Genomic DNA, 27,201 nt, shown 5'->3' on the forward strand with positions numbered 1-27,201 from the left:
GTGTTGAGCCTCCTAGTAGTAGCATATACTCACGGTCCTGTGTCCCCCAATGCTATTCAGAAGACATGGGAAAATTCTTTCAGCTATACTTTAGTTTTTAATGCTATGTTTATGAGAAAACAGTGTTAAAATCTGAGCAAATAACAGGATGAAATGTCAATAAAGAGGGTGACTACCTGCCTCGATTAACAGGATTCTCCCTATTGGTGAATCGGGAAGACATCGGTGAATGAAGCCGACATTTGGCCACTAAGACATAACGGGCGACTACTGACCTGAGAAAGATCCCCATCCCTGAGCCACAATTGTACGTGTGTGCTGTGCAGGCGCCCACGTCATCTCCATCCAGATCCGTCTGGCAACAATAGCTCTGAGAACAAAGCATGGCACCGCAGACCAGACACAGGGTGGGGGCTCTGCTCTTATCTCCTCCAGATTTTGGACACCTAGATCAAAAATAGAAAAGTCAAACAAAGATCCCGATAGGACTACAATCCATCGGATTATTCTGCTTTTGCTACGTACGAAAAATTTGATGCTTGATTGATCAGACTGCTGTAATCCTCTGGCAGATCTATGAGCTTATTAGACTCTCGTGGGTAACTATGAAGAAATAAAAAAAAAATTATAATGCACCAGATTAAAAGGCCTAAATATACATTAGATAGCTGCCGGCTGAATCATCATTCTCACTTGACTGTCAGAGGAAAGCTCGATCGAGCCTTCTTGTGTTCCCTCTGAGACCATCTCTAAGGATTAGCCGGCTGTTGGAAATCTGATGTTCCGTCCTTTTCTCCCCAACTTCATCTGTTTAGGGGGGGGGGGAGGACGACTGTCGGGGAGGAACGGTTCTAAATCACAATTACTGGGAACTTTCTGTAGAGACAACGGTGGTAGAGATTCTTACACTAAGTGAAGGTGTAGCAAAAGGGGTACAGCCGACATCCTCCACCCAGGGTGATTTCCTTGGGTGGAGGATGTTGACAAAACCCCTTTTGCTACACCTTCACTTAGTGTAAGAATAGGACCTTATAAACCTGTGAACGTTATCAGTAAGTATGGCCAATAAATGAAAAACTATCATGTACAATGAAAGACGCCTTTTAACCTCAAAGATCAAGTCCTGTTTAATCCAGGACAAGGCTATGGTTTATTTAGCAGCCAGAAATATAAAAGATGAGGACTTGAGAGTATTTGGGAATATCAAGGATGCGTTCAGTCAAGCTTCCCAGGATTTTTCTTTTTTAGATTGTCGGTGACCAAAAATATTAGAAAGCAAAAGGTAATCTAGGTTTGCCAACTATTGGGCAACACTGACGGTTGGGAGAATAGTTGGGCAATCTATATGAAGTGAAAGCTGCACACCAAATTCAGAGAAATATGAACAAGCATAACTGCTTTATAATACATAAGGAATGAAAAATACAACTAGCCATATGAAAAATTTTGAAATGTGACATTGCATAACTGCTGAGGATTATTTGAAGAAAAGAAAAAAAAAAAAAAGGAGATATATAGCTAATGTATTGATCAATTCACTACTGCCCCCTAACCACTTCACGGTAATCTCTTATTGATGGGGTCCCCAACCAAATGTTACCTCTATATGTGGTTAAAACCTGCTTGTGTGTATGGGTACCAAACCAAATGTTACCTCTATGTGCGGTTAAAACCTGCTTTTGTGTATGGGTACCTATGGTTTTGGCTAGCACCCTGTTCACATTTACAATGGTGTTCCGGCAGTCATTTTGATTGTAATGCAGTTTTTTCTGAGAACCCAGTCCCGCCCTTTAGCCATGTTTATTCAATTTCCTATATAGCCAGGTCCCTTGCTTCCCATACACAGCAGGTTTTAACCGCATATAGAGGTAACATTTGGTTAGGGACCCCATAAATAAGAGATTACCGTGAAGTGGTTAAGGGGCAGTAATGAATTGATCAATACATTAGCTAAATATCTCTTTCTTCAAATAATCCTCAGCAGTTATGCAATGTCACATTTCAATTTTTTATATGGCTAATTGTATTTTTCATTCCTTATGTATTATAAAGCAGTTATGCTTGTTCATATTTCTCTGAATTTGGTGTGCAGCTTTCACCTTATATAGTGTATATTTTGGCTAGCACCCTGTTCACATTTACAATGGTGTTCCAGCAGTCTTTTTGACTAAGGGAGAATAGTTGGGGACTGCTTTGGCCACTCAGGCTGGGGTCAGGTACTAGTCTGCACTTTGCTTTTCTCTTTTTTTTTATTCATCATTGCCAGGCGGACCATCTTCGACGTCCTCTTGGAGTCGCCAGAAAGTCGCCAGCGCTTACAAGCTCTTTCCTACTCATCTTGTAAGCACAGCAATAAGGCTTGCTTGCTGGAACTGTTCTTCTGATGGAGCAGAGACAAGTCTGCCTCCTAAAGCCTCATCGCGAGCTCACAGTCCTGGCTAGCAACATGAACATGTTGCTGGCCTGAACTGTCAATCAATCAGTAGTGCGTGCGGTCTACAGACCATGACAGCAGCCTGGGGAGATGTATCATGAGAGAAACACTTTAAATTAGATTTTTACCAACTTGTTGGCTAAATAGAAGATCTTTACTCACTGTAATACCGTTACACAAAGCTTACCTAATGGCTGTCCGCTCAGCATCCGTACATCTTCTCACCTCCTTGTGTTTACACCAGCTTACATAATGAAAAACAAAAATTATGAGGATAAGAAAAGGTCCTGAGGAGCAGTTCATTTTTTTTGCATGGGCGTATGCTGCTCCAAGTGGCAGCAGAAAATACCCATGGTTTCCATATTTCCCCCAATGAAGGTAAAAATCTAGCTATATATGTCTACAGTAAACCAATACTGGCCCCAAATTTGTTGCTTGACATTTCAGAGCACTGATTGACTTAATTTAGGAGACTTGTGGCAGCCGGGCCTAAGATTGCAATATTAATAGTACTGATCGTGAACAACCTAATTTTACTACAAAAACCACATTGTTTCTTTACTTGCAACAATAGCCGCAGGAGAGGGTCAGACATATTACTGGTGCAACCTGTGCGTCCGCACAGGGGCCCAAGAGGTGACAGGGCCCATTTCTGCCTCCAAAGAAGGGGGAATTGTGCATTTTGATGAGCTTATGAGCTGCAAAGGGCCCATATATTGTTCTTGAACAGGGGCCTTTTCTGGCTGTGTCCACCAGTACTGCATGATATTGCAAATGTGAGCAAAATACACTTCTATACCTCTTGAACTCCAAATTAATAAGATTTGTTTTAAGAGCGCTAGGGAAATCATTGCAGCACACACGATTTGTGGTGTACTGAAAGTTTCTGCTTTATTACATCATGTGACTAGTTTATATAGTACCTCAAACAAAGAAATAACTCCTCCGAACTATGCACCAGTAAGAACAATAGGGGCGTGAGCAGAAATATGAAACTTCTCCGCCCATCAGTGCTAGCTGAACCCTATGACATTAGCTATAAAAGAAGAAGGACATTATAGGAACAAAATGGAATCTATTCTCTCACACAAATGTATGTTGCATGGGATCAAGTTGTTGTGTAACTCTACTCAAGTTGACCTAAATTGTATGAAATATATATGAAATGACTATAAAGTGAAATATAAGCGAGAATGACAACCAGTCACACCGAGGAACATATTACAGTAAATTCTAACCAATGGGAGTTTAACCTTAAGACAATTTGAGCCAATTACCTATTGATGAGAGAATCCGTCACTTGGGGATTTTGTTGAAAAATGCTGAGAAGGTTGCTGGGTAAGGAGAGGAAACTGCAAAGATGGTTGACCTGGCTCAATCCGCTGACTGAAAATAGAAAAAATAAAGTATAATTAATTGGCAGCAATGTACGTCATTGCCACATTTATAGAAAATGTAACAAATGTATTATATAAAATTAAAGGGTTGTTTGGGGTTAATGTATCTATCCATAGGTGACAACTTGTTGATTGGTGGGGGTCCGACCATTGGGACTCGGCAGAAAGGGGAATTTATATAATGGCGCACCAGGTTGAATGCACGACTGCCGCTCCATTCATTCAATATGGGGCTGCTAGAAAACGCTGAGCGCGGTGATGGTTGAGCAAGCACATTTCTGCTCCATTCATTCATTATAGGGCTGCACAGTAACTATCGAGCATACGTAATGCCGCTCCATTCATTCAATATGGAGCTGCTAAAAAAAGCTCAGCGCGGTGACAATCGAGCATGCGCATTTCCACTCCATTCATTCATTTTAGGGCTGCCAGAAAAAGCGGAGCAAGGTGACTTTCGAGCATGTGCACTGCCGCTCCATTCATTTATTATAGGGCTACCAGAAAATGCTGAGCACGGTGACGGTCGAGCTTGCACACTGCCGCTCCATTCATTCAATATGGGACGGCCAGATTAAGCTGAGCATGGTGACAGTTGAGCATGTGCACTGCCGCTCCATTCATTCAATTTGGGGCTTCCGTAAAAAGCTGTGTAGTGCTCGACAGACGGTTGAGCATGCGCACCGCTGCTCAATGCTAAAGGTGCTAAAGGCGCCCTGTGATGCTTATTAGTGCATGTCTCAGAGGTCGGACCCCCACTGATCGACAAGTTATCACCCATCATGTTTTGTCACCGGACAACCCGATTAAAGGATGGATCTTGTTGTTTCTAAATTTCCAGCTTAAAGCCTAGAATAACCAACATGACCGCCTACATACTTTTACATCCCCCACCGCTCCAGTGCTGACAGTACTTAGTCCCACGAAGAAGGGAATTTTGTTTACTTACCGTAAATTCCTTTTCTTCTAGCTCCAATTGGGAGACCCAGACAGTGGGTGTATAGCTACTGCCCTCTGGAGGCCGCACAAAGAACTACACTTAAAAGTGTAAGGCCCCTCCCCTTCTGGCTATACACCCTCCCGTAGGAGTACAGATTCCTCAGTTTTAGTACCAAAGCAAGAAGGAGGAAAGCCAATAACAGTTTCAAAAACAAATTCAATCCGATAACACGATCGGAGAACTTAAGAAACAACATGAACAACATGTGCACCCGAAAAACGAAACCCTAAGAACAAATAGGGCGGGTGCTGGGTCTCCCAATTGGAGCTAGAAGAAAAGGAATTTACGGTAAGTAAACAAAATTCCCTTCTTCTTTTTCGCTCCTAATTGGGAGACCCAGACAGTGGGATGTCCAAAAGCAGTCCCTGGGTGGGTAAAAAGATACCACATGAACGGGCTGTCAGACAGCCTCTTCCTACAGGTGGGCCACCGCCGCCTGAAGGACCTGTCTACCTAGGCTGGCATCTGCCGAAGCGTAGGTATGCACTTGATAGTGTTTGGTAAACGTGTGCAGACTCGACCAGGTAGCCGCTTGGCACACTTGCTGAGCCGTAGCCTGATGCCGCAATGCCCAGGACGCACCCACGGCTCTGGTAGAATGGGCCTTCAGTCCAGATGGAATCGGAAGCCCAGCAGAACGGTATGTGTGAAGAATTGGTTCCTTGATCCACCGCGCCAGGGTGGATTTGGAAGCTTGCGATCCCTTATGCTGACCAGCGACTAGGACAAAGAGCGCATCAGAACGGCGTAGAGCCGCCGTGCGAGAAATGTAAATCCTGAGTGCTCTCACCAGGTCCAACAGATGTAAACCCTTTTCAAATTGGTGAACTGGATGCGGACACAAAGATGGTAAAGTGATATCCTGATTGAGATGAAAGGAAGAAACCACCTTGGGAGAAAACTCTGGAATTGGACGCAGTACTACCTTGTCTTGGTGAAACACCAGGAAGGGAGATTTGCAAGATAACGCCGCTAGCTCGGACACTCTTCGAAGAGACGTGACCGCCACAAGAAAAACTACCTTTTGTGAAAGCCGAGAAAGGGGAACCTCTTTCAAAGGCTCGAAAGGCGGCTTCTGGAGAGCAATGAGAACCTTGTTCAGATCCCAGGGTTCCAATGGCCGTCTGTAAGGAGGAACGATATGACAAACTCCTTGGAGAAACGTGCGTACTTTAGAAAGCTGTGCCAAGCGCTTCTGAAAGAATACGGATAGCGCGGAGACTTGACCCTTAAGAGAGCTAAGCGACAAACCTTTTTCCAACCCAGACTGCAGGAAGGAAAGAAAAATTGGCAATGCAAATGGCCAGGGAGAAAACCCTTGAGCCAAGCACCACGCTAAGAATATCTTCCACGTTCTGTGATAGATCTTAGCTGAGGATGGTTTTCTAGCCTGTCTCATTGTGGCAACAACTTCATGAGATAAACCTGAGGCCGCTAGGATCCAGGACTCAATGGCCACACAGTCAGGTTCAGGGCCGCAGAATTCAGATGGAAAAACGGCCCTTGAGACAGCAAATCTGGACGGTCTGGTAGTGTCCACGGTTGGCCTACCGTGAGATGCCACAGATCCGGGTACCACGACCTTCTTGGCCAATCTGGACCTGAACCAAGGCGTCTGCCGCCAGTGCTCGGTGATCGTGAGACCGTGCCATGAAAACTGGGACCTTGTTGTTGTGTCGTGACGCCATCAGATCGACGTCCGGCGTCCCCCAGCGGCAACAGATCTGCTGAAACACGTCCGGGTGAAGGGACCATTCTCCTGCGTCCATGCCCTGGCGACTGAGAAAGTCTGCTTCCCAGTTTTCCACGCCTGGGATGTGAACTGCGGATATGGTGGACGCTCTGCTTTCCACCCACGTCAAAATCCGTTGGACTTCTTGAAAAGCTTGGCGACTGCGTGTTCCCCCTTGGTGGTTGATGTACGCCACCGCCGTGGAATTGTCCGACTGAATCCGAATCTGCTTGCCTTCCAGCCATTGTTGGAAGGCTCGCAGGGCAAGATAGATTGCTCTGATTTCCAGAACATTGATCTGCAGGGTGGACTCTTCCTGAGTCCACGTCCCCTGAGCCCTGTGGTGGAGAAACACCGCTCCCCACCCTGATAGGCTCGCATCCGTCGTGACCACTGCCCAGGACGGGGGAAGGAACGACTTTCCCTGTGACAATGAGGTGGGGAGAAGCCACCAACGCAGAGAGTCCTTGGCAGTCTGAGAGAGGGAGACAGTCCTGTCGAGGGACGTCGATTTCCCATCCCATTGGCGTAGAATGTCCCATTGTAGAGGGCGCAGATGAAACTGCGCGAACGGGACTGCCTCCATTGCTGCTACCATCTTTCCTAGGAAATGCATGAGGCGCCTCAGCGAGTGCGACTGGCTCTGAAGGAGAGATTGCACTCCAGTCCGTAGCGAGCACTGCTTGTCCAGTGGAAGCTTCACTATCGCTGAGAGAGTATGAAACTCCATGCCAAGATAAGTCAGAGATTGGGTCGGGGTTAGATGAGACTTTGGAAAGTTGATAATCCACCCGAAACTCTGGAGAGTGTCTAGTGCCACCTTCAGACTGTGTTGGCATGCCTCTTGAGAGGGTGCCTTTATAAGCAGGTCGTCTAGATACGGGATGACCGAGTGACCCTGCGAGTGCAGAACAGCTACTACTGCTGCCATGACCTTGGTGAAGACCCGGGGGGCTGTTGCCAGACCGAAAGGTAACGCTACGAACTGCAGGTGTTCGTCGTGCTGAACTCTATCCTGTACCCGTGAGACAGAATATCCCTCACCCAACGGTCTTTGACGTGTGACAGCCAGATGTCGCCAAAGTGGGAAAGCCTCCCACCGACCGCGGGTGTGGGAATCGGAGACCGCAAGTCAGGAGGACGCCGTCTTGGCAACGGTTCCTCCGGCTGTCCTTTTTGGGCGTGACTGAGACCTCCAAGAATCTGAGCGTCTCTGGTCTTTTTGAGTCTTTTTTGACGAGGCGAATTGGGACCTGCCCGGTCCTCGAAAGGACCGATAACCAGACTGACCCTTCCTCTGTTGGGGTCTGTTTTGTCTGTGTTGCGGTAAGGATGAGTCCTTACCCTTGGAGTGTTTGATGATTTCATCCAAACGCTCTCCAAACAATCGGTCACGAGAAAAAGGCAAATTGGTTAAGCACTTCTTGGAATGAGAATCTGCTTTCCAATGTCTCAACCACAGGGCCCTACGCAAAACAACGGAGTTGGCTGACGCCACTGCCGTGCGGCTTGTAGCGTCAAGAACAGCATTAATCGCGTACGACGCGAATGCCGCCATTTGCGAGGTCAATGGTGCTACCTGCGGGGCAAATGCACGTGTGACGGAGTCAACTCGCGCAAGCCCGGCTGAGATAGCTTGGAGTGCCCATACGGCTGCAAAAGAAGGCGCTAATGACGCTCCAATCGCTTCATAGATGGATTTCAGCCAGAGCTCCATCTGCCTGTCAGTGGCATCTTTAAGTGCCGCTCCATCTTCAACTGCAACCAAGGATCTAGCTGCAAGCCTGGAAATTGGAGGATCCACTTTTGGACACTGGGTCCAACCCTTGACCACCTCAGGGGGAAAAGGATAGCGTGTATCTTTAAGCCGTTTAGGAAAACGCCTTTCAGGATAAGCGTGGGGTTTCTGGATTGCGTCTCTAAAGTCAGCGTGGTCCAGAAAAGTGCTTAAAGTACGCTTAGGGTATCTGAAATGGATTCTCTCGTGCTGCGAAGCTGACTCCTCCACAAGAGGAGCTGGTGGGGAAATATTTAACATCTTATTGATGTTAAATATAAGATCATTAACTATGGCGTCACCATCTGGTGTATCTAGATTGAGAGCGGTCCCAGGATCAGAATCCTGATCAGTTACGTCCGCCTCATCACCCATAGATTCATCTCGCTGGGATCCTGACCATTGAGATGAATGTGAAGGCCCGTCATAGCGAGCCCGCTTAGGCTGCCCGGGGCCATCGTCCGAGTCAGAGTCTTCACCCTGAGGTGTATATGCCCGTCCCGGAGCTTGGAGCTGAGGGGGACCAGGGGGCAATGATTGCACAGTGTCCGTGGCCTGAAGTACAGGCCTAGCTCGCAATGTGTCAAGAATTTGTGACATAGTGAGAGACATTCTGTCAGCAAAAGCTGCAAACTCAGTTCCTGTCACCTGGACAGCATTCACAGGTGGTACACCCTGGGTCACGTCCAGCAGAGGTCCCGACTGTGCAAGCGCCGCAGGGGCCGAGCACTGCACACAATGGGGGTCCGTGGAGCCTGCCGGTAGAAAAGTCCCACATGCGGTGCAGGAAGCATATAATGTCTGTGCCTTGGCACCCTTGCGTTTTACGGACGACATGCTGCTGGCTCTCTGAATGTGAGAGAGTCTATAGCCAAAGGGCGACCAGCGCTATGCAATACAAAGTATTTGTAGAAACAAAATACTAAGAATACTACTGGCACAAGAGGGGGTGAGCCCTGAGGGCTGCTTACCGCCCGCTGAATAGCGGGTAAGAGGCTGCAGAATTCCTTGTCTGGGTCTCCCCGGCTCCCCTCTGCAGCTCAGCGTGTCAGCAGGAATGGCTGCCGGCGTCTGTGGAGAGGGGCGGTCCGTGGGAGTTCCCAAACAAAAGTGCGGGAAACAGTGTCCCCTCTGTGCCGATTGTGAGGGCTGGAGTATGTAAAAACGACTCCAGCCCTCAGCGCTGATGCACTGGCCAGCGTCCCGCCCCTCTCCTGACTGGCAGGTCTGGGGGCGGGAACGAACGGAAGCAGGCCGCAAAAGCCGGGGACTCGAGTTATCAGCGCGGCCGCCGTAAAAGCGCGGGCCGCGCTGAAGTCCCCGGCGCACCACAAGTGCCAGCCGCGCCGCAGTCCCAGCGGCCGGCATGACCGATTCCTAGACGTGGCCAGCGTCCCGCCCCTCTCCTGACTGGCAGGTCCGGGGGCGGGAACGAACGGAAGCAGGCCGCAAAAGCCGGGGACTCGAGTTATCAGCGCGGCCGCCGTAAAAGCGCGGGCCGCGCTGAAGTCCCCGGCGCACCACAAGTGCCAGCCGCGCCGCAGTCCCAGCGGCCGGCGCGACCGATTCCTAGAAGTGTGCCTGCTTCAGCGAAGCTGAATGAGGCCATGGCACAAGCGCCGTAGCGCTGATGTCCCCCGGCGCACTACAACACCCAGCATGCTGCGGTGTGAGCGCCAAATGCACGGGGACACAGAGTACCTTGAGGAAGCAGGGCCATGTCCCTGATGTACTCCGCTCCATCCAGCATCTTCTCCAGGGGCTGTAGATGGAGCCCGGTCTCAGTGCCTGGAGACCAGTAAATCCCACTTCACCCAGAGCCCTGTAAAAAGGGATGGGGAAGGAATCAGCATGTGGGCTCCTGCCGCCGTACCCGCAATGGGTACCTCAACCTTACAAACACCTCCGACATACAGTGGGGTGAGAAGGGAGCATGCTGGGAGCCCTGTTTATGGGCCCTCTTTTCTTCCATCCGACATAGTCAGCAGCTGCTGCTGACTAAAAACAATGGAGCTATGCGTGCGTGTCTGACCTCCTTGCGCACAAAGCTAAAACTGAGGAATCTGTACTCCTACGGGAGGGTGTATAGCCAGAAGGGGAGGGGCCTTACACTTTTAAGTGTAGTTCTTTGTGCGGCCTCCAGAGGGCAGTAGCTATACACCCACTGTCTGGGTCTCCCAATTAGGAGCGAAAAAGAAAGTATTTGTTTTCATACGGTCATACTGATATATGCCCTATGGAACCGATCAGTCATCTCAGTGGTGATATAATTTATGTAAGACTCTTGGTTACTGACTGGATACAGAGTACAAGTATCAGTACAGTGGCTTATTGCTGCAGCAGCACAGCAACAAACCGGTGGTAGATGACTAGACCTTCCGTAAGCACTGGAGGGCACCTATAAATACAAAACAGGTGGAAAAAAGTAGAACACCACATAGCAAAGTCATGAAAAAAATGTTACAAAACCCCAAAAGGATATTCTCCATGTTCAAGTGATACCATAACTATGATATAAAGGCCATTAGTACTATACCTGGCAACTCAGTAGGTGCTGGGACACCATTTAGGTAATGGAAAAACAGAGCGGAACACCTGAGGAAGGGCAGAATTGCTGTTTTGATTGCCCTGTAGAGGTGCCAACCGGAGGACCATGTCTTCATTGTGCTTTAAAATGAAAAGGAAAGATGTTTATCGAGACAAAAGCACAAAAAAACATATTACCGATAAATACTGCCCAATATATTAGAGAATATAAACGCTAACCGAAAAAGGACCTGCCTGTAACCTTCTTTATTTTAAAGCCAAACTCGTATCAAACATTACATCCCCTGCTCCCCACTGGGACGCAGGTATTATTACAGAAATGACGGTAATATATATACAAACAATCAGCACACATATGCAATTCCCATCCCCACTACTACTCAAGTCTGGCCCAGTTTACACCTTTTATAAGCCGACCCAACTTAATGTAAGTAGGGAGAAGAGCAAAGAAAAAGAAATCAAAGCCTGAAAAAGATTGAAGGCCTGTAGAGAAAGAGAGATATAAAGGAAGGGGTGGGAGAAGAAAGCAGGGGGGAGGGTCAGGGAGTAGTGTAGGGAGGAAGGAAGAGGGGGGCGAGGGAGAGAGAGAGGGGGAGAAAGAAAGAGAAAAAAAAAAAAAAAAAAAAGGTGAATCACGACTCCTGAGGTTCTGAGAACAAGTCCGAGTACTCCGCCGAGTAGGTGAACTCCAACCATGGAAACCATGTCCTATAAAAGTCTTCCTGGCGGTCGTTAATAGAGGATGTCAAATCCTCCATATGCATCAGATCGTTAATCCGCGAAACCCACTGTGTCACCGTGGGGGGGGTAGTAGACTTCCAACCAAGCGGGATGCAAGACCTGGCAGACATGACCGGAAATCTAAGCAATGATCTCCTATATTTAGAGACCGGGAGTTCGGATAGCTGTAGAATAAATAGCTCCGGACCCATTGTCTCAGTAGTACCGGTCACTCGTCTGATTACCTCCCCCACTTCTGACCAAAACCGCTGCAGAGAAGGGCAAGACCAAAAAATGTGCACAAAATCACCCTCCCCCAGACCGCATCTCCAACAAACCGGGTCAACTGAGGGAAACATTCTATGGAGTCTGGTCGGGACCCTGTACCACCTAGCCAACAGTTTGTAATTAGCTTCCAACAGTCTGGAACTGATCGAAGTTCTATGTGCCAGCTGGAGGATGTTGTTTCTTTGTGAGTCGGATAAACTAATCCCCAGGTCCCTCTCCCACTGCAGCAGGTAGGCCGGGGGGGGCAAATCCCCCGGATCTGATAGCATGTTGTATGCCAGGGATAGTGAGTGCCGTAAGACTCCCTCTCCCAGGAACAACTTTTCGAATCCCGTAGGAGGTCCGGCATATCGACTGAAGCGAGGGAGGGAGTGCATGAAGTGCCTCAACTGCATAGCCCTCCATTCCCCCAGGGGACCCGAAGGCAAGAGGCCCCGGATATCCGCTAGTGAAGGCCAATCCCCCTCTCTACCCAGATGGCAAGCTCTGAATTTGCCCCCCTGAACCCAATTTCTAAAGACCGGGTCCGAGAGACCAGGACGGAATTCCGGGTCACCTAGTATGGGTGACATGGGGGAAGGCACTGGCAAGAGGAGACGTCTGACCTCCCCTCTCGAACAGCATTCAAGAGTGGCGCCAATGGTAGGATGGGATCTCAGAGCTGGCAGGGAGAGGTTCAAAAGCCAGGGGGTGGCCGGGAGATGTATTTCCGAGAAACTCTGTTCTAGGGCCACCCACGGCTTTGTGCTGGAATGGCGGCACCAGTCCAATACCCTAACCATGTGCGTGGCCAAATAGTACTTTTTAAGGTCTGGGATACCCAGGCCTCCCCTACTCTTAGGTCTGCACAAGAGAGACCGGGAAAGTCTCGCAGGTTTGTTGGCCCAGATAAATTTGATATGTAGAGAGGCCAGTTCCTTGAAGAAAGAGCTAGGGATCCTAATCGGCAAGGATTGAAAGAGGTATAAGAGACGTGGCAGGATATTCATCTTCAATATTGCACAGCTCCCGAACCATGTGAAGTAGCCCTTCCCCCAGTTAGCGCAATCTTTTCTAATTGATTGCAGGAGCGGTAGATAATTCAACTTGTAAATTTGACTAGAGTCCGCAGTCAACTGAACGCCCAAATACTTCAAGGACTGGCTAGACCTGCCTGTAACCTGAAGCAATACATTGGTTCCTACTTGCCGTTTTTGTACTTTTCTTAGCAGTGCCAGATAAGCAAGTACGATACGTCATGTACGTCAATGTAAAGGTTAAAGGAAGATTTTGGGTACTTAACGTAAAATCTCTCGAAGCCTTCATATGAGGACACAGAAGACCATGGGCGTTTGCTGTTGCCACTAGGAGGCGGACACTATACTAGAAAAAAAAGTGAGCTCCTCCTCAGTAGTATACACCCACTTACCGGAGCTGAGCTGATCAATTAGTGTAAGAACAGTAGAAGCAAACTGAAATAAAATATAGACTGGCCCAACGGAGGCAATGAAGACTCTGAGAAAGATTTTACGGCGAGTGCCCAAAATCTTTTTTTTTCTCTATCGCTTCATTGGAGGACACAGTAAACTATGGGGCATCCTAAAGTAGGCCCTAAGGGTGGGAAGAGAAAAGACTAGAAGAATGGATGAGCAGAGGTGAGATTCTCAGGTCTCTTTCTGCTTAGGCTAAGGAAAAAAAACGGATTTTTGTGTACTCACCGTAAAATCGTTTTTTCTTAGCCATCATTGGGGGACACAGGACCATGAGTGTTATGCTGCTTATCCATAGGAGGACACTAAGTAGATGCAAAGATGTTAGCTCCTCCCCTGCAGTATACACCCGCTGGCCCAGCCAGGCTACTTCAGTTTTAGTACACAAGCAGAAGAGTAACAAAAAAACGTGAGTGAATACTCATAACAACAAAGTACTGAGACAAAAAAAAAGCTAAGGCCCAACAGGGCAAAAGGGAGGGTGCTGTGTCCCCCAATGATGGCTAAGAGAAAACGATTTTACGGTGAGTACACAAAAATCCGCTTTTCTCTGACGCCTCATTGGTGGACACAGGACCATGGGACGTCCTAAAGCAGTCCATGGGTGGGTAAACAATAAACAAAGCAACCCAAGGACTAGGAACCAGTCCCAGATAGCCAGGAGCGCCTACTGAGATAGGTACTCCACTATCGTTTGCAGAATTTTCCTACCTAGGTTCGCCTCAGCCGAAGCCTGGGTATGGACTCAGTAATGCTTTGAAACAGTATGTAGGCAAGACCAGGTCGCAACCTTACACCTCTGTTCCACTGAAGCCTGATGCCTAATGGCCCAAGAGGCGCCAACTGCTCGCGTGGAATGAGTCCGCAGCCCACTAGGAATGGGCTTGAGTTGCAAGCGGTAGACCTCCTGGATCGCAGAGCGAATCCAGCGAGCCAGCATTGCCTATGAAGCTGCCTCTCCTTTCTTAGGCCTTTCAAGAATGACGAACAAGGAGTCTATGTTCCTAAAGGGGTCTAGCGACTATAGAACCCTTTCCACCCTATGGACTGGGTGTGGACAAAAGGAAGTCAGAACAATGTCCTCGTTCATATGAAATGGGGAAGTAACCTTCAGAAGAAAATTCGGAAGGGGGCGTAGAACCACCTTGTCCTGATGAAAGATCAGAAAGGGTTCGCTGCAAGAGAGTGCTGCCAGTTCCGAAACTTGTCTGATGGACGTAATCGCCACTAAGAATGTTACCTTCCAAGAGAGAAGAGCAAGAGAAGATTCCTTAAGAGGTTCAAAAGGGGACCTCTGGATACCGTCCAAAACGAGATTGAGGTCCCATGGGTCCAGAGACCGTTTATACAGGGAAACTAGATGGGAAACACCCTTGAGGAAAGTCTTGACTTGCGGATTGCAAGCTAGGCGGTATTGATACAATATTGAGAGAGATGAAACCTGACCCTTAAGGGAGCGGAGGGCCAACCCCTTTTGCAACCTGACTGCAAAAAAAACCCAAAACAACAAAAAGAAGGGAATTTTGTTACTTACCGTAAATTCCTTTTCTTCTAGCTCCTATTGGGAGACCCAGACGATTGGGTGTATAGCTACTGCCTCCGGAGGCCACACAAAGCATTACACTAAAAAGTGTAAGGCCCCTCCCCTTCTGGCTATACACCCCCAGTGGGATCACTGGCTCACCAGTTTTAGTGCAAAAGCAAGAAGGAGGAAAGCCAATAACTTGGTTAAACAAATTCACTCCGAGTAACATCGGAGAACTGAAAAACCGTTCAACATGAACAACATGTGTACCCAAAAAACCCAAAAATCCCGAAGGACAACAGGGCGGGTGCTGGGTCTCCCAATAGGAGCTAGAAGAAAAGGAATTTACGGTAAGTAACAAAATTCCCTTCTTCTTCGTCGCTCCATTGGGAGACCCAGACGATTGGGACGTCCAAAAGCTGTCCCTGGGTGGGTAAAGAAATACCTTATGTTAGAGCTGCGAAGACAGCCCTCCCCTACGGGGAGGCAACTGCCGCCTGCAGGACTCTTCTACCTAGGCTGGCGTCTGCCGAAGCATAGGTATGCACCTGATAATGTTTGGTGAAGGTGTGCAGACTCGACCAGGTAGCCGCCTGGCACACCTGTTGAGCCGTAGCCTGGTGTCGCAATGCCCAGGACGCACCCACGGCTCTGGTAGAATGGGCCTTCAGCCCTGATGGAACCGGAAGCCCAGCAGAACGGTAGGCTTCAAGAAGAGATGTGATCGCTACCAGAAAAGCCACTTTCTGTGATAGTCTAGAAAGTGAAACCTCCCTCAGAGGCTCGAAGGGCGTCTTCTGGAGGGCAACTAGTACCCTGTTCAGATCCCATGGATCTAACGGCCGCTTGTGCGGGGGTACAATATGACAAACCCCCTGCAGGAACGTGCGCACCTTAGGAAGTAGTGCTAGACGCTTTTGAAAAAAGACGGATAGCGCCAAGACTTGCCCTTTAAGGGAGCCGAGCGACAAACCTTTTTCTAACCCGGATTGCAGGAAAGAAAGAAAGGTAGGCAATGCAAATGGCCAGGGAGACACTCCCTGAGCAGAGCACCAGGATAAGAATATCCTCCACGTTCTGTGGTAGATCTTAGCGGACGTGGGCTTCCTAGCCTGTCTCATGGTGGCAACGACCCCTTGGGATAATCCTGAAGACCCTAGGATCCAGGACTCAATGGCCACACAGTCAGGTTCAGGGCCGCAGAATTCCGATGGAAAAACGGCCCTTGGGACAGTAAGTCTGGTCGGTCTGGTAGTGCCGACGGTTGGCCGACCGTGAGATGCCACAGATCCGGATACCACGCCCTCCTTGGCCAGTCTGGGGCGACGAGTATGACGCGGCTGCAGTCGGATCTGATCTTGCGTAGCACTCTGGGCAAGAGTGCCAGAGGTGGAAACACATAAGGGAGCCGGAACTGCGACCAATCTTGCACTAAGGCGTCTGCCGCCAGAGTTCCGTGATCGCGAGACCGTGCTATGAAGGTTGGGACCTTGTTGTTGTGCCTGGACGCCATTAGGTCGACGTCCGGCCTTCCCCAGCGGCTACAGATTTCGTGAAACACGTCCGGGTGAAGGGACCATTCCCCTGCGTCCATGCCCTGGCGGCTGAGGAAGTCTGCTTCCCAGTTTTCTACGCCGGGGATGTGAACTGCGGATACGGTGGAGGCCGTGGCTTCCACCCACGTCAGAATCCGCCGGACTTCCTGGAAGGCTTGCCGACTGCGTGTCTCTCCTTGGTGATTGATGTATGCCACCGCTGTGGAGTTGTCCGACTGAATTCGGATCTGCTTTCCTTCCAGCCACTGCTGGAAGGCTAGTAGGGCAAGATACACTGCTCTGAGTTCCAGAACATGGATCTGAAGGGTGGACTCCTGCTGAGTCCACGTACCCTGAGCCCTGTGGTGGAGAAAAACTGCTCCCCACCCTGACAGACTCGCGTCTGTCGTGACTACCGCCCAAGACGGTGGTAGGAAGGATCTTCCCTGTGATAATGAGGTGGGAAGAAGCCACCATTGCAGAGAGTCCTTCTGTGAAAAGGATATTTTCCTGTTCAGGGATGTTGACTTCCCGTCCCATTGGCGGAGAATGTCCCAATAAGAGGACGCAGATGAAACTGCGCAAACGGAACCGCCTCCATTGCCGCCACCATCTTCCCGAGGAAGTGCATGAGGCGTCTTAAGGAGTGCGACTGACCTTGACGGAGAGTCTGCACCCCAGTCTGTAGTGACCGCCGCTTGTCCAGCGGAAGCTTCACTAGCGCTGAGAGGGTATGAAACTCCATGCCAAGATACGTTAGTGATTGGGTCGGTGACAGGTTTGACTTTGAGAAGTCGATGATCCACCCGAACGTCTGGAGAGTCTCCAGCGCAACATTCAGGCTGAGTTGGCATGCCTCTTGAGAGGGTGCCTTGCAAGTAGATCGTCCAAGTAAGGGATCACAGAGTGTCCCTGTGAGTGCAAGACTGCTACCACTGCCGCCATGACCTTGGTGAACACCCGTGGGGTTGTCGCCAGACCGAATGGCAGAGCTACGAACTGAAGATGGTCGTCTCCCATCACGAAACGTGGAAAACATTGGTGCTCTGTAGCAATCGGCACGTGGAGATAAGCATCTTTGATGTCTATTGATGCTAGGAAATATCCTTGAGACATTGAGGCAATGACGGAGCGGAGGGTTTCATCCGGAACCGCCTGGCCTCCACGTGCTTGTTGAGCAGTTTTAGGTCCAGAACGGAACGGAAAGAGCCATCCTTTCTTGGCACCACAACCAGATTGGAGGAAAACCGTGTCTTGTTCCTGAAGAGGAACAGGGATTACCACTCCTTCTGCGTGCAGAAGAGCATCGGCTCGGTGGGGAGGTGGGGACGTTCTGAAGAATCGAGTCGGAGGACGAGAACAGAACTCTGTCCTGTGCACGTGGGCACAATGTCCCTCACCCACCGGTCTGTGACCTGTGGCAGCTAAATGTCGCCAAAGGCGAGCGAGTCTGCCATCAACCGCGGATGCGGAGAGATGAGAGAGCTGAGAGTCATGAGGAGACCGCCTTGGTAGCGGTTCCTCCGGCTGCTTTCCTTGGGCGTGATTGAGCCCCCGGAAACTGAGCCCCTCTGAGGCTTTTCAGCTCTTTTGGACGAGGACAATTGGGACCTGCCCGAGCTTGGGAAGGACCGAAACCTCGACTGTCCTTCCAGGACAGCATTAATAGGGTAAGTCGCAATGCAGACATTGCGAGGTTACGGACGCCCCTGCGGCACAAATGTACATATGCTCAAGACCAGCTGTGCAAGAACAGCTGAAAAGCTTAGGGTGCCCATACGGCTGTAAATGCCGGAGCAACCGACACGCCGATAGCCTCATAGACAGATTTCAACCAGAGTCCATCTGTCTGGCATCTTTAAGTGAAGTCCCATCTCCACTGCAACTATAGCTCTAGCCGCAAGCCTGGAGATTGGAGGATCCACCTTTGGACCCTGGGTCCCGCGCTTGACCACGTCAGGGGGAAAAGGATAACGTGTATCCTTAATACGTTTGGAGAAAACGCTTATCTGGTAAGCGTGGTGTTCCTGGACTGCTTCTCTGAAGTCAGCGTGGCCAGAAAAATACTCAATATACGTTTGAGCTACTGAAATGGGACTTCTCCTGCTGTGAAGCTGACTCCTCCGCTGGGGGAGCTGAGGGAGAAAGATCCAACATTCCATTGATGGACGCTATAGGATCATTCCTTATGGCGTCACCATCCGGTGTATCCGGATTGAGAGCGTTGTCAGGATCAAAGTCCTGATGAGCTACGTCTGCCTCATCATACAGAGAGCCTCCTGGGACCCCCCCCGGGGAACCGATTTTATTCCCAATGAGGGTGGCCAGGGAGCAATGATCCAGATTGCCCATGGCCTGTCCGGACTGCAAGTCTCTATCCCATTGCAACTCCATCCCTGTCCTTGGACAGGGTTGACAGGTGGTTCCTTTGGCCACGTCTAGTAGAGACCCCGGCTGACCAAGTGCTCCAGGGGAGCATTGCACACAATGGGGTTCAGTGCCGTGGAACAGTATCCCATGCAGTAACAACAGCATCGAAAGCCTGTGTTGCTTATATGCTGCTGCCGCCTAGCCATCTAGGACATAGAGCTAAGAATGGCGACCGTACAATGCAATGTATAGTATACAAGCATAAAGTACAATGAACACTGCAACCCCTGCAATACAAGCAGCATAGAAAAAACCTGTGCCTCAGCACCCCTGCTTTTCTGCTGCTGTAGTCTAGTCATGCTAGGCGAAAATAGCCCAGACTAGCGACCGTACAGTGCAGTGTATAGCATTCAAGCATAAATACACATGAACACTTCAGTACATGCAGTACAAGCAGCATAGAAAGCCTGTGCCTTAGCACCCCTGCTTTCCTGCTGCTGATGTGTCGCCATCTAAGAGGGCATATAGCCAAAAATAGCGACCTATGCAGTGTAAGCATAAAAATACAAATGGACAACTGCGGTATTTAGTGGGGTCAGCACTTCATGTGCCGCTTACCGCCCGCCTATAAGCGGGTGTGTGGTCGCCCTAGTCCTGTGCCTGGTTGCCCAGAGTCCGATGTCTCAGCTCGGACTGCAGGAATGGCTGCCGGCGTCCTTCTCCAGCTCGTGTGAGTAGGGGCGGGCCGTGGGCGTGCCCCCAAGTCAGAGCGGGAAACCGGCGTCCCACAGTGTCCAGTGAGAGGGCTGGAGCATGTAAATAAGGCTCCAGCCCTCGGCGCTGCTGATTGTACAGCGTCTCTCCCCTACCCTGATTGACAGGGTGGGGGCGGGAACGAAGCGGAGCTAGGCCGCAAAAGCCAGGGACTGGATTTATAAGCGCCGCCGCCGTAAAAGCGCGGTCGGCGCTAAGTCCCCGGCGCACTACAAGTCCCAGCCGCGCCGCCGCTCCCTGAGCGTCCGGCGCGGTAGTTCCCCATACATAAAGTCACTCAGCTAGGCTGCAGTGACTGTAACCCGTTACTGTCCCCGGCGCACTAGCACACCCAGCAAGTCTGGAGTGTGCTGTGCCTGTGTGTACGGGGACACAGAGTACCTGAATGGTGCAGGGCCATGTCCCTGAACGGTACCCAGCTCCGTATCCAGCAGGTTCAATGGGTCTGTGGATGGAGCCCGGCCTCAGGGCTTTGGGGCCGGTAAGATCCCACTTCCTCAGAGCCCCTCAGGGGGATGTGGAAGGAAAACAGCATGTGGGCTCCAGCCGCCGTACCAGCAATAGGTACCTCAACCTTACAAACCACCAGTGGGGTGAGAAGGGAGCATGCTGGGGGCCCTATATGGGCCCTCTTTTCTTCCATCCGATATAGTCAGCAGCTACTGCTGACTAAACAGTGGAGCTATGCGTGGATGTCTGACCTCCTTCGCACAAAGCAGAAAACTGGTGAGCCAGTGATCCCACTGGGGGTGTATAGCCAGAAGGGGAGGGGCCTTACACTTTTTAGTGTAATGCTTTGTGTGGCCTCCGGAGGCAGTAGCTATACACCCAATCGTCTGGGTCTCCCAATGGAGCGACGAAGAAATCAAGAATTCTGGGGATCGCCAGAGGCATAGGTTGGACATTAGATTCCCTGCACTGGGAAAGGAAAGTTTTCCACGTACGGTGGTAAATACGGGATGAAGGCTGGCTTTCGGGCACTGTACATGGTGGAGATAACCGCAGGAGAGAATCTCGCTCTTGTTAAAGTCCAGGTCTCAATGGCCAGGCCGTCAGCTTCAAGGCTCTGGAGTTTTGATGGGAAATGGGCCCTTGGGTCAGCAGGTCTGGGATGCTTACGAGGCACCATGAACAATTGTACTAATTCAGCATACCATGTGCACCTGGGCTAGTCTGGTGCTATTAGTATCACCGGGACTCCTTCTGCCTTGATCTTCCTGATTACTCGCGGCAGCAGGGGCAGAGGCGAAAAACATTTAAGGTAGACGGAAATGACTTCAGGAGACTAGAGCATCCGCGCCAATGGACTGTGGATCACGTGGCCTGGCTAAGAACGCGGTTGCCTTTGCGTTCAACCTTGAGGTTATTAGATCAACGTCTGGTGTACTCCAGTGAGTGCAGATGTGTGGGAACACTTCTGGGTGGAGAAACCACTCTCCGGCGGCTAGGCCTTGGCGACTTAGAAGGCCCGCCACCCAGTTCTCTACTCCCGGTATGTGTAACGCTGAAAAACACAGACCCCCGTCGATTAGGCCCAGGTGAAGATCCTGAGGACCTCGAGATAAGCTGTCTTGCTGCTGGTACCTCCCTGCCGATTGACATAGGCCACAGCTGTTGCATTGTCCAATTGGACCCGAATCAAACGACCTGCTAGCAGAAGGGGGGAATGACCTGAGCGCGAGAAGATCGCACTGATTTTCAGGATGATTTCTGGGAAGGGAAGACTCCTGGGGTGTCCAACATCCCGAAGCCCAGTACGCTGCTCCACAGACTAAGAGACTGGCGTTCGTGGTCAGGAGTAGCCAGTCCACTTGGGGGAGAAAAACTCCTTCTCGATATGGAAGAGGACTGAAGCCACCAGCAAAGCGCATACCTGACTGAAGGTGTCAGGTGAAAAGTTCGTCCAAGGAAAAGGGGCTCTTGTCCCAGGCAGCTAGAAGCGCAAGCTGCAGTGTGCGGTGGTGTGGCTAAGCGAGCAGCACTTCCTCTATAGCTGCCGCTATCCTACCTAGCACTCTCATACTGAATCGTATGGGGCGAGAGGAGTACGTAGAGGGCAGTGTACCGCTTGTTGTAGAGCGGTCGCCTTGTCTTGAGGGGAAAATATCAAGCCCCGAAGAGTGTCCAGGGACATGCCCAGGGAGGTGACGGATTTTGACGGGACCGGGGATGATTTGACTGGAGTCAGAAGCCGCCCTCAGCGGGATAGGGTGCCCACAGAGATCTGCACGCTGGTTGAGCCCTTGATGAGGAGGCCATCCAAGCAAGGCAGAACAGCCACTCTCCTGGCGTGAAGGGCACTCATGGCGGCCGCCATGACCTTAGTTAAGACCCTTGGTGCTGTGACAGAGCCGAGGGTAGGGCCACAAAAGGGGGAAAAAAAAAAAAGTCCAGAACCGCGAAACGGAGGAACTTTTGGTGAGCTGGAGCGATGGGTATGTGCAGGTACGCGTCCCTGATAGCTAGGAAGGCAAGGAATTCTCCTTCGACCATAAAGGTAATAATGGACCCTAGGAATTCTGAATCTCCTTACGTGCACATGTTTGCTCAGGTGTTAGAGGTCCAGGATGGGACGAACTGACCCGTCCTTTTTTGGGGAACACGAGGGGTTAGAATAGAAGGCTTTGAACCTCTCGCCGTCCGGAACAGGTACCATCACCCCCGCCGTTTGGAGGGAGTGGATCGCTGAGGAGAAGGCCTCGAGGTGTTTTGGAGCCTTTGGGGGGGTTTGAGAGAAAAGACTGACCAGAGGATCGGGTCCAGAATTCAATGTGGTAACCGGAAGACACAAGGTAGCACACCCATTTGTGGTCTGAGGTGGCGGCCCAGATGGAGGACGACGAGACTCCTTGGTCTTTGTCTAGACTGCCAGGACGAGGTGGATTCGGGGAGGGCTGAGAAGGTCGGGCCCTGCGTGTCTAGTAAAAAACATCCTGGGCTAGAGTTGGGGGAGGGAGGTACTCTTTTCCTCCCATGGCGTCAGACAACAAAAGAGCCTGTCCAGGCGATCGGCAAACCATCGGTCTGGAAACTAGTACTGTGAGAGGCTTCTTAGAGACAGAGTCCGCTCTCCATTATCGGAACCAGAGGGCCTTACGGATGGCTATGGTATTTGAGGCAGCAATAACTGCGCAGGTAGCAGCGCCGAGGGAGGCCTGCATGAGATACTCTGCCGCTGCAGCAATGTGAACTGTTACATCTGTGAGGGTCTGAGGGAAACTGGTAGTCCAGGTGCCTGTGCGACCCACACGGAAGGGGAGAGGAACCCGCGGCCTCGAGGCAGAGCGATCGAGCTGCTCCACTTGTCTGTCTGTCGGGTCCTTGAAGGAGGATCCATCAAGTAAAAGACAGGAGTGTTCCTTCAGGCAGGCGGAAGCCGGGTGAGGGTCCACCGAGGCCGGATCAGCCCAGCCCTTAGAGACAGCTAAGCCAAAGGGGTACCGGGACTCCATGAGTTTACGGATACCGAAGCGGCGTCAAGAAACTTTTTTATTTTTTGAGGTTTCTTCACCCTTTTAAAGGAGACTGCAGGGTCAGTAGTAGTGGATGGGAGATCTTCCACATGCAAAGTTTTGGTTGATTGCTGCAATAAGGGAGTCCATCGCAGCTTGATCGCTCGGGGAGGTTGAAACTAAGGAATCATCCCAGTACAAACATCATTCCCCTTCCTCCGGCTCCTCAGAGACCGCGGAACATGTGGGAGAACCCCATCTGTGTACCCCAGAGGGAGAACCATGGGGGGGTCATGCCCTTTTTCTGATCTGCAAACGGTGAAGCAGAGGGTTGATTCTTATCAGAAGGACCCTCTATAGAGGTGTCATCAGGCTGCGTTCTGTCCAGGGGCCCCGAGGGGTGTGAGGACGATGTTGCATAGCCAGCACCAGGTTCTGGGAACTGTGCCCATTCCGGGGGACTGGGAGCCGTAGGCTCTGGGCTGGCAGCGGTTGCTGCGGTGGTGGCGGCGGGGGTAAGCTACTGGGGCACCGGACTCACAGAAGGAAGAGGTGCTATCATCCCCTAGTAGCTCAGCATCTTATAGTTGTTGCTGTAGTTGTGCAGGGCATAAAACATGTGACTGCAGCCCCTCCTGTGTGAGGAGGGTTACGCGTGCTTTCTTATCGAGTGTCGGAGGGGACGGGGCTTAGCTCTGACAAGAAGGCATGAGAAAATATAATAAACAAAAAAATGGTGGGAAGGGACTCCCCTTCCCCCCTCCAGCCCTGCACAACAATGGTGGACAGAAAAAACTCTAAGTGTACCGCAGCTGCGGGTGCACTGAGTCCTGGGGGCTCTCCCCCTCCCCCCGCCACAGGTGGAATGCTATGCAGGAGTCTGCAATCACAGCTCATGTGCATCCAGTCAGTGTGACCTTTGCTCCAATTCAGTGTGGAGAGTCTGACGCCTGCTGGCAGAACTTGTATCAACTCAGAGCCTGCCAGAGGGACTGAGGAAGTTTTCATCTGCTCTGGAGCTCTGGAAAAAATCAGAAGGATCTCACCTCAACTCCTGTGGGGATGGCAGTCTGATGCCTGCTGCCTGGTTACACTGGTGCGGAGCGTTTATCAACTCAGAGCCTGCAAGAGGGGCTGAGGAAGTTTTTCATCTGCTCTGGGCTCTGGAAAAATCGGAATGATCTCACCTCAGCTCCTGTGGAGATGGCAGTCTGGTCACACGTGGTGCAGAACGTGTATCAACTCAGAGCTTGCAAGAGGGGCTGAGGAAGTTTTTCATCTGCTCTGGAAAAATCGGAATGATCTCACCTCAGCTCCTGTGGAGATGGCAGTCTGGTCACACGTGGTGCAGAACGTGTATCAACTCAGAGCCTGCAAGAGGGGCTGAGGAAGTTTTCATCTGCTCTGGGCTCTGGAAAATCAGTGCCATGAGACCTGTCGTCCAGTGAGTAACAGCCCAGGATCCAGCGTCGCAGGAAGGGTACGGGGAGGCGACACTCCGCCTTCCTGCCTGTTGATGGTTTTGGGAAATCTGTCTCCGAACGAAACCGTCGCCCTCTAAAAACAAAAAATTCTTGCTGCAGTAGTCTGCAGAGATGTGCCTCCTATAGACACTAAGCTAAAACTGAAGTAGCCTGGCTGGGCCAAGGGGTGTATACTGCAGGGGAGGAGCTAACATCTTTGCATCTACTTAGTGTCCTCCTATGGATAAGCAGCATAACATCCATGGTCCTGTGTCCCCCAATGAGGCGTCAGAGAAAGATAAGAAGGTGTGCACTCTATAGAAGTTTTAAAAATTAACTACAGAACACTAGGAAACAAGCTCGAAAGCTGCCAAATGGAGGTCTTACGACAAATGGGCTAAGTGGCCGCAGTCAAAGATGAAATGAGACAGAAACCCAGAGGGGGCGCTCTACCTCATGCTCATTATACATCCAGAATGGCAAAGCAGATCCGAACCGGAAAACCATTCTAAAGAATCTCCAGATCACATAAGGAATCTGAGCAATGTCTGCCTTAGATAGATAAAACAACTAACTCTGACCAAGTATAAAATATCCTAGAAACTTGTCAGGAGGACAAAAAAAAAAAAAAAAAAAAAGAGAACGGGCAAAGAGAAGGCCATCTCAAAGTGAGAAGAGTAAAAACACCTTAGGTACAGAGAGGAAAAAGCAAAAGAAGGACTCCCTTAATTAGAAGTACAGGACGGGAGGGTGACATGACCAAGCTGCTAATTCTGAGATGAGCCCATGGGAATGATTATCGCTGGAAAAAAACCTTCCAAGGAACTAGGAAAGAAAGCTAGAATAGGTTCAAACTGAGCATTTACCACCGGATGAGATCCCAGAGATCCTCAGGAGGCCGCTATACAATGACCAAGTATGTTCACCCATGGGAAATCTTCAACCATGAATGGAAATCTGGATTCCTTTGAAATGGAATAAAAGGGCAGAGACCTCACCTTAGTGAGAATTGAAGAACAGACCGGACTCAAGGTCCGACAGAAAGAAGGGCAGGAGGGAAAAAAAGAAAGGGACATGTACGAAGATAGTTACAAAGAGAGGGAGGGCTTCCTCGCTTTGATAATGATCAATGACCTGATAGGAGAACTGGAAACTCACAGACAACAGTAGACGAAGGAAACAGATATGGAAGTCACCACAAGGTGTCTGCGAGAAAATAGGCTACCTCCGAGAGGTGGTAGACAACCCCCTTAGATCTGAATCTTTAGGTCACTCCGGAACTAGAGGATGACCGAAGAAAAGTGAAGGATGGAAAATCCAGCAGACTGCCAAGCTTTGGAGACAACCATTGAGGGTCGCAGGATCTTGATACAAACTGAAGGACTCTATCGCACATTGGATGCCAACAGATCGATGCCAGGAGTGCTTTGCCATAAACGAATATGGATGAAAACCATCTGATGAGGCAACCAAGTCTTCTGTAGAAGGTCTTTCGCAGGTTAGGAAGTAGACAGTCCAGAACCTACTCAGGGAATATGAACTGCTGAAATCACTGGTACACATTGCTCCGACATGACCGATCGGGATAGGGTTCCAACCTTGCTAAATGATGAATATTGTGGTGTTTGTCGATTAGATGCGGAGGGCAGCTAGCCTGAAGAACCTACCAAAGGAGGGGAGGGTAAATAAACGACTGAGTTCCAGATGAAGAAGGAACTGAAGGCTTACAGAGCCTACCAGTGATCCTGAACTGTGAGATACTGCAATAAGTTTGACAAATAAGAAAACAGGAGTCAATCATCACGATCTTCCAACAATTGGAAAAGTTTCTTGCAAAAAAAGAAAGTAGAATTAAAAAAAAGGTAAGTGCCGACTAACAGACAAGGAATGCTCAGTTTAATGATATCCGCTAGAGGCCACTTGGACTGTGCTGCGATCAGCCATGTCGATCATGGTGGATAGTGGGTCTGACTCACTGGATAGTGGACAGAGCACTTAAATCTCTGTTGTGATCAGCCATATGGTTCGTGCTTCATGGTGGAACTGACTCACTGGATAGTGGACAGAAACACCTGTAGCCCTGCTGCAATCAACCAGGTAAGCTCATTGAAGATGGCAGGTCTGGAACATTGGATAGTGAACAGAGCACTTGAACCGCCACTGCCATCAGTCATGTGGTATGTGGTAGATGGAGGGTCTGACTCAATGTGAAAAATGGACAGACTACCAGGCGGTTGGAGACTACCAGGCGGTTGTCAGCATAGGTAAATGCTCCAAGCTGCGGTTGAGGTCTGGACAATATGGTCTGATTGGACACATATTTGAATTGAGTAGCAGCCTTAGAGGGAAGGGAATCAACCTAGAAAAATGGCTTAAGGGGTTCCAAGCCAGGAGTGAGGGAGCGAGGAAGTGCAGGAGTGAAAGGTATATAGCAAGGCCCATAAACACCCTATGTATAGGCTGAAGGCACCAACAAAAAGTTTGCCCTGGATTAACTAGAGTGCATCATCCTACTAGGGAGGGGAAATGGTGTGCTCTCTTATTCAGGCAGTGACAGACTCCCCCAATGAGGCGTCAGAGAAATAAGGATATACAAGTTGTCCACCCCGACCAGGTCACAGAGCTTACCCTTGTTCTGTAACCTGTCTGCGAAAGCTGTGGAGACTGGCCTTGAGATCCAGGGTTGCGAAATATACTCACTCCTCTGCAAATGTACCTTAG

At 50.1% G+C, this 27,201-nt stretch overlaps 1 protein-coding gene across 2 annotated transcripts in view; it reads right to left on the bottom strand.

The window, feature by feature from the left end:
• Positions 1 to 27,201, bottom strand: part of UBR2 (ubiquitin protein ligase E3 component n-recognin 2) — a 394,151-nt gene that overhangs the window by 7,933 nt on the left and 359,017 nt on the right. For both annotated transcript variants that reach the window (XM_075339174.1, XM_075339175.1), the window contains exons 41-45: positions 10,874 to 11,004; positions 3,712 to 3,820; positions 2,622 to 2,678; positions 526 to 603; positions 276 to 446 (exon numbers count right to left, since the gene is read on the bottom strand). In XM_075339174.1, coding sequence (XP_075195289.1) covers positions 276 to 446; positions 526 to 603; positions 2,622 to 2,678; positions 3,712 to 3,820; positions 10,874 to 11,004 — 546 coding nt within the window. The remainder of the gene's footprint in view (positions 1 to 275; positions 447 to 525; positions 604 to 2,621; positions 2,679 to 3,711; positions 3,821 to 10,873; positions 11,005 to 27,201) is intronic.

Source organism: Anomaloglossus baeobatrachus, chromosome 3, assembly GCF_048569485.1.
Source record: "Anomaloglossus baeobatrachus isolate aAnoBae1 chromosome 3, aAnoBae1.hap1, whole genome shotgun sequence".
Taxonomy (NCBI): domain Eukaryota; kingdom Metazoa; phylum Chordata; class Amphibia; order Anura; family Aromobatidae; genus Anomaloglossus; species Anomaloglossus baeobatrachus.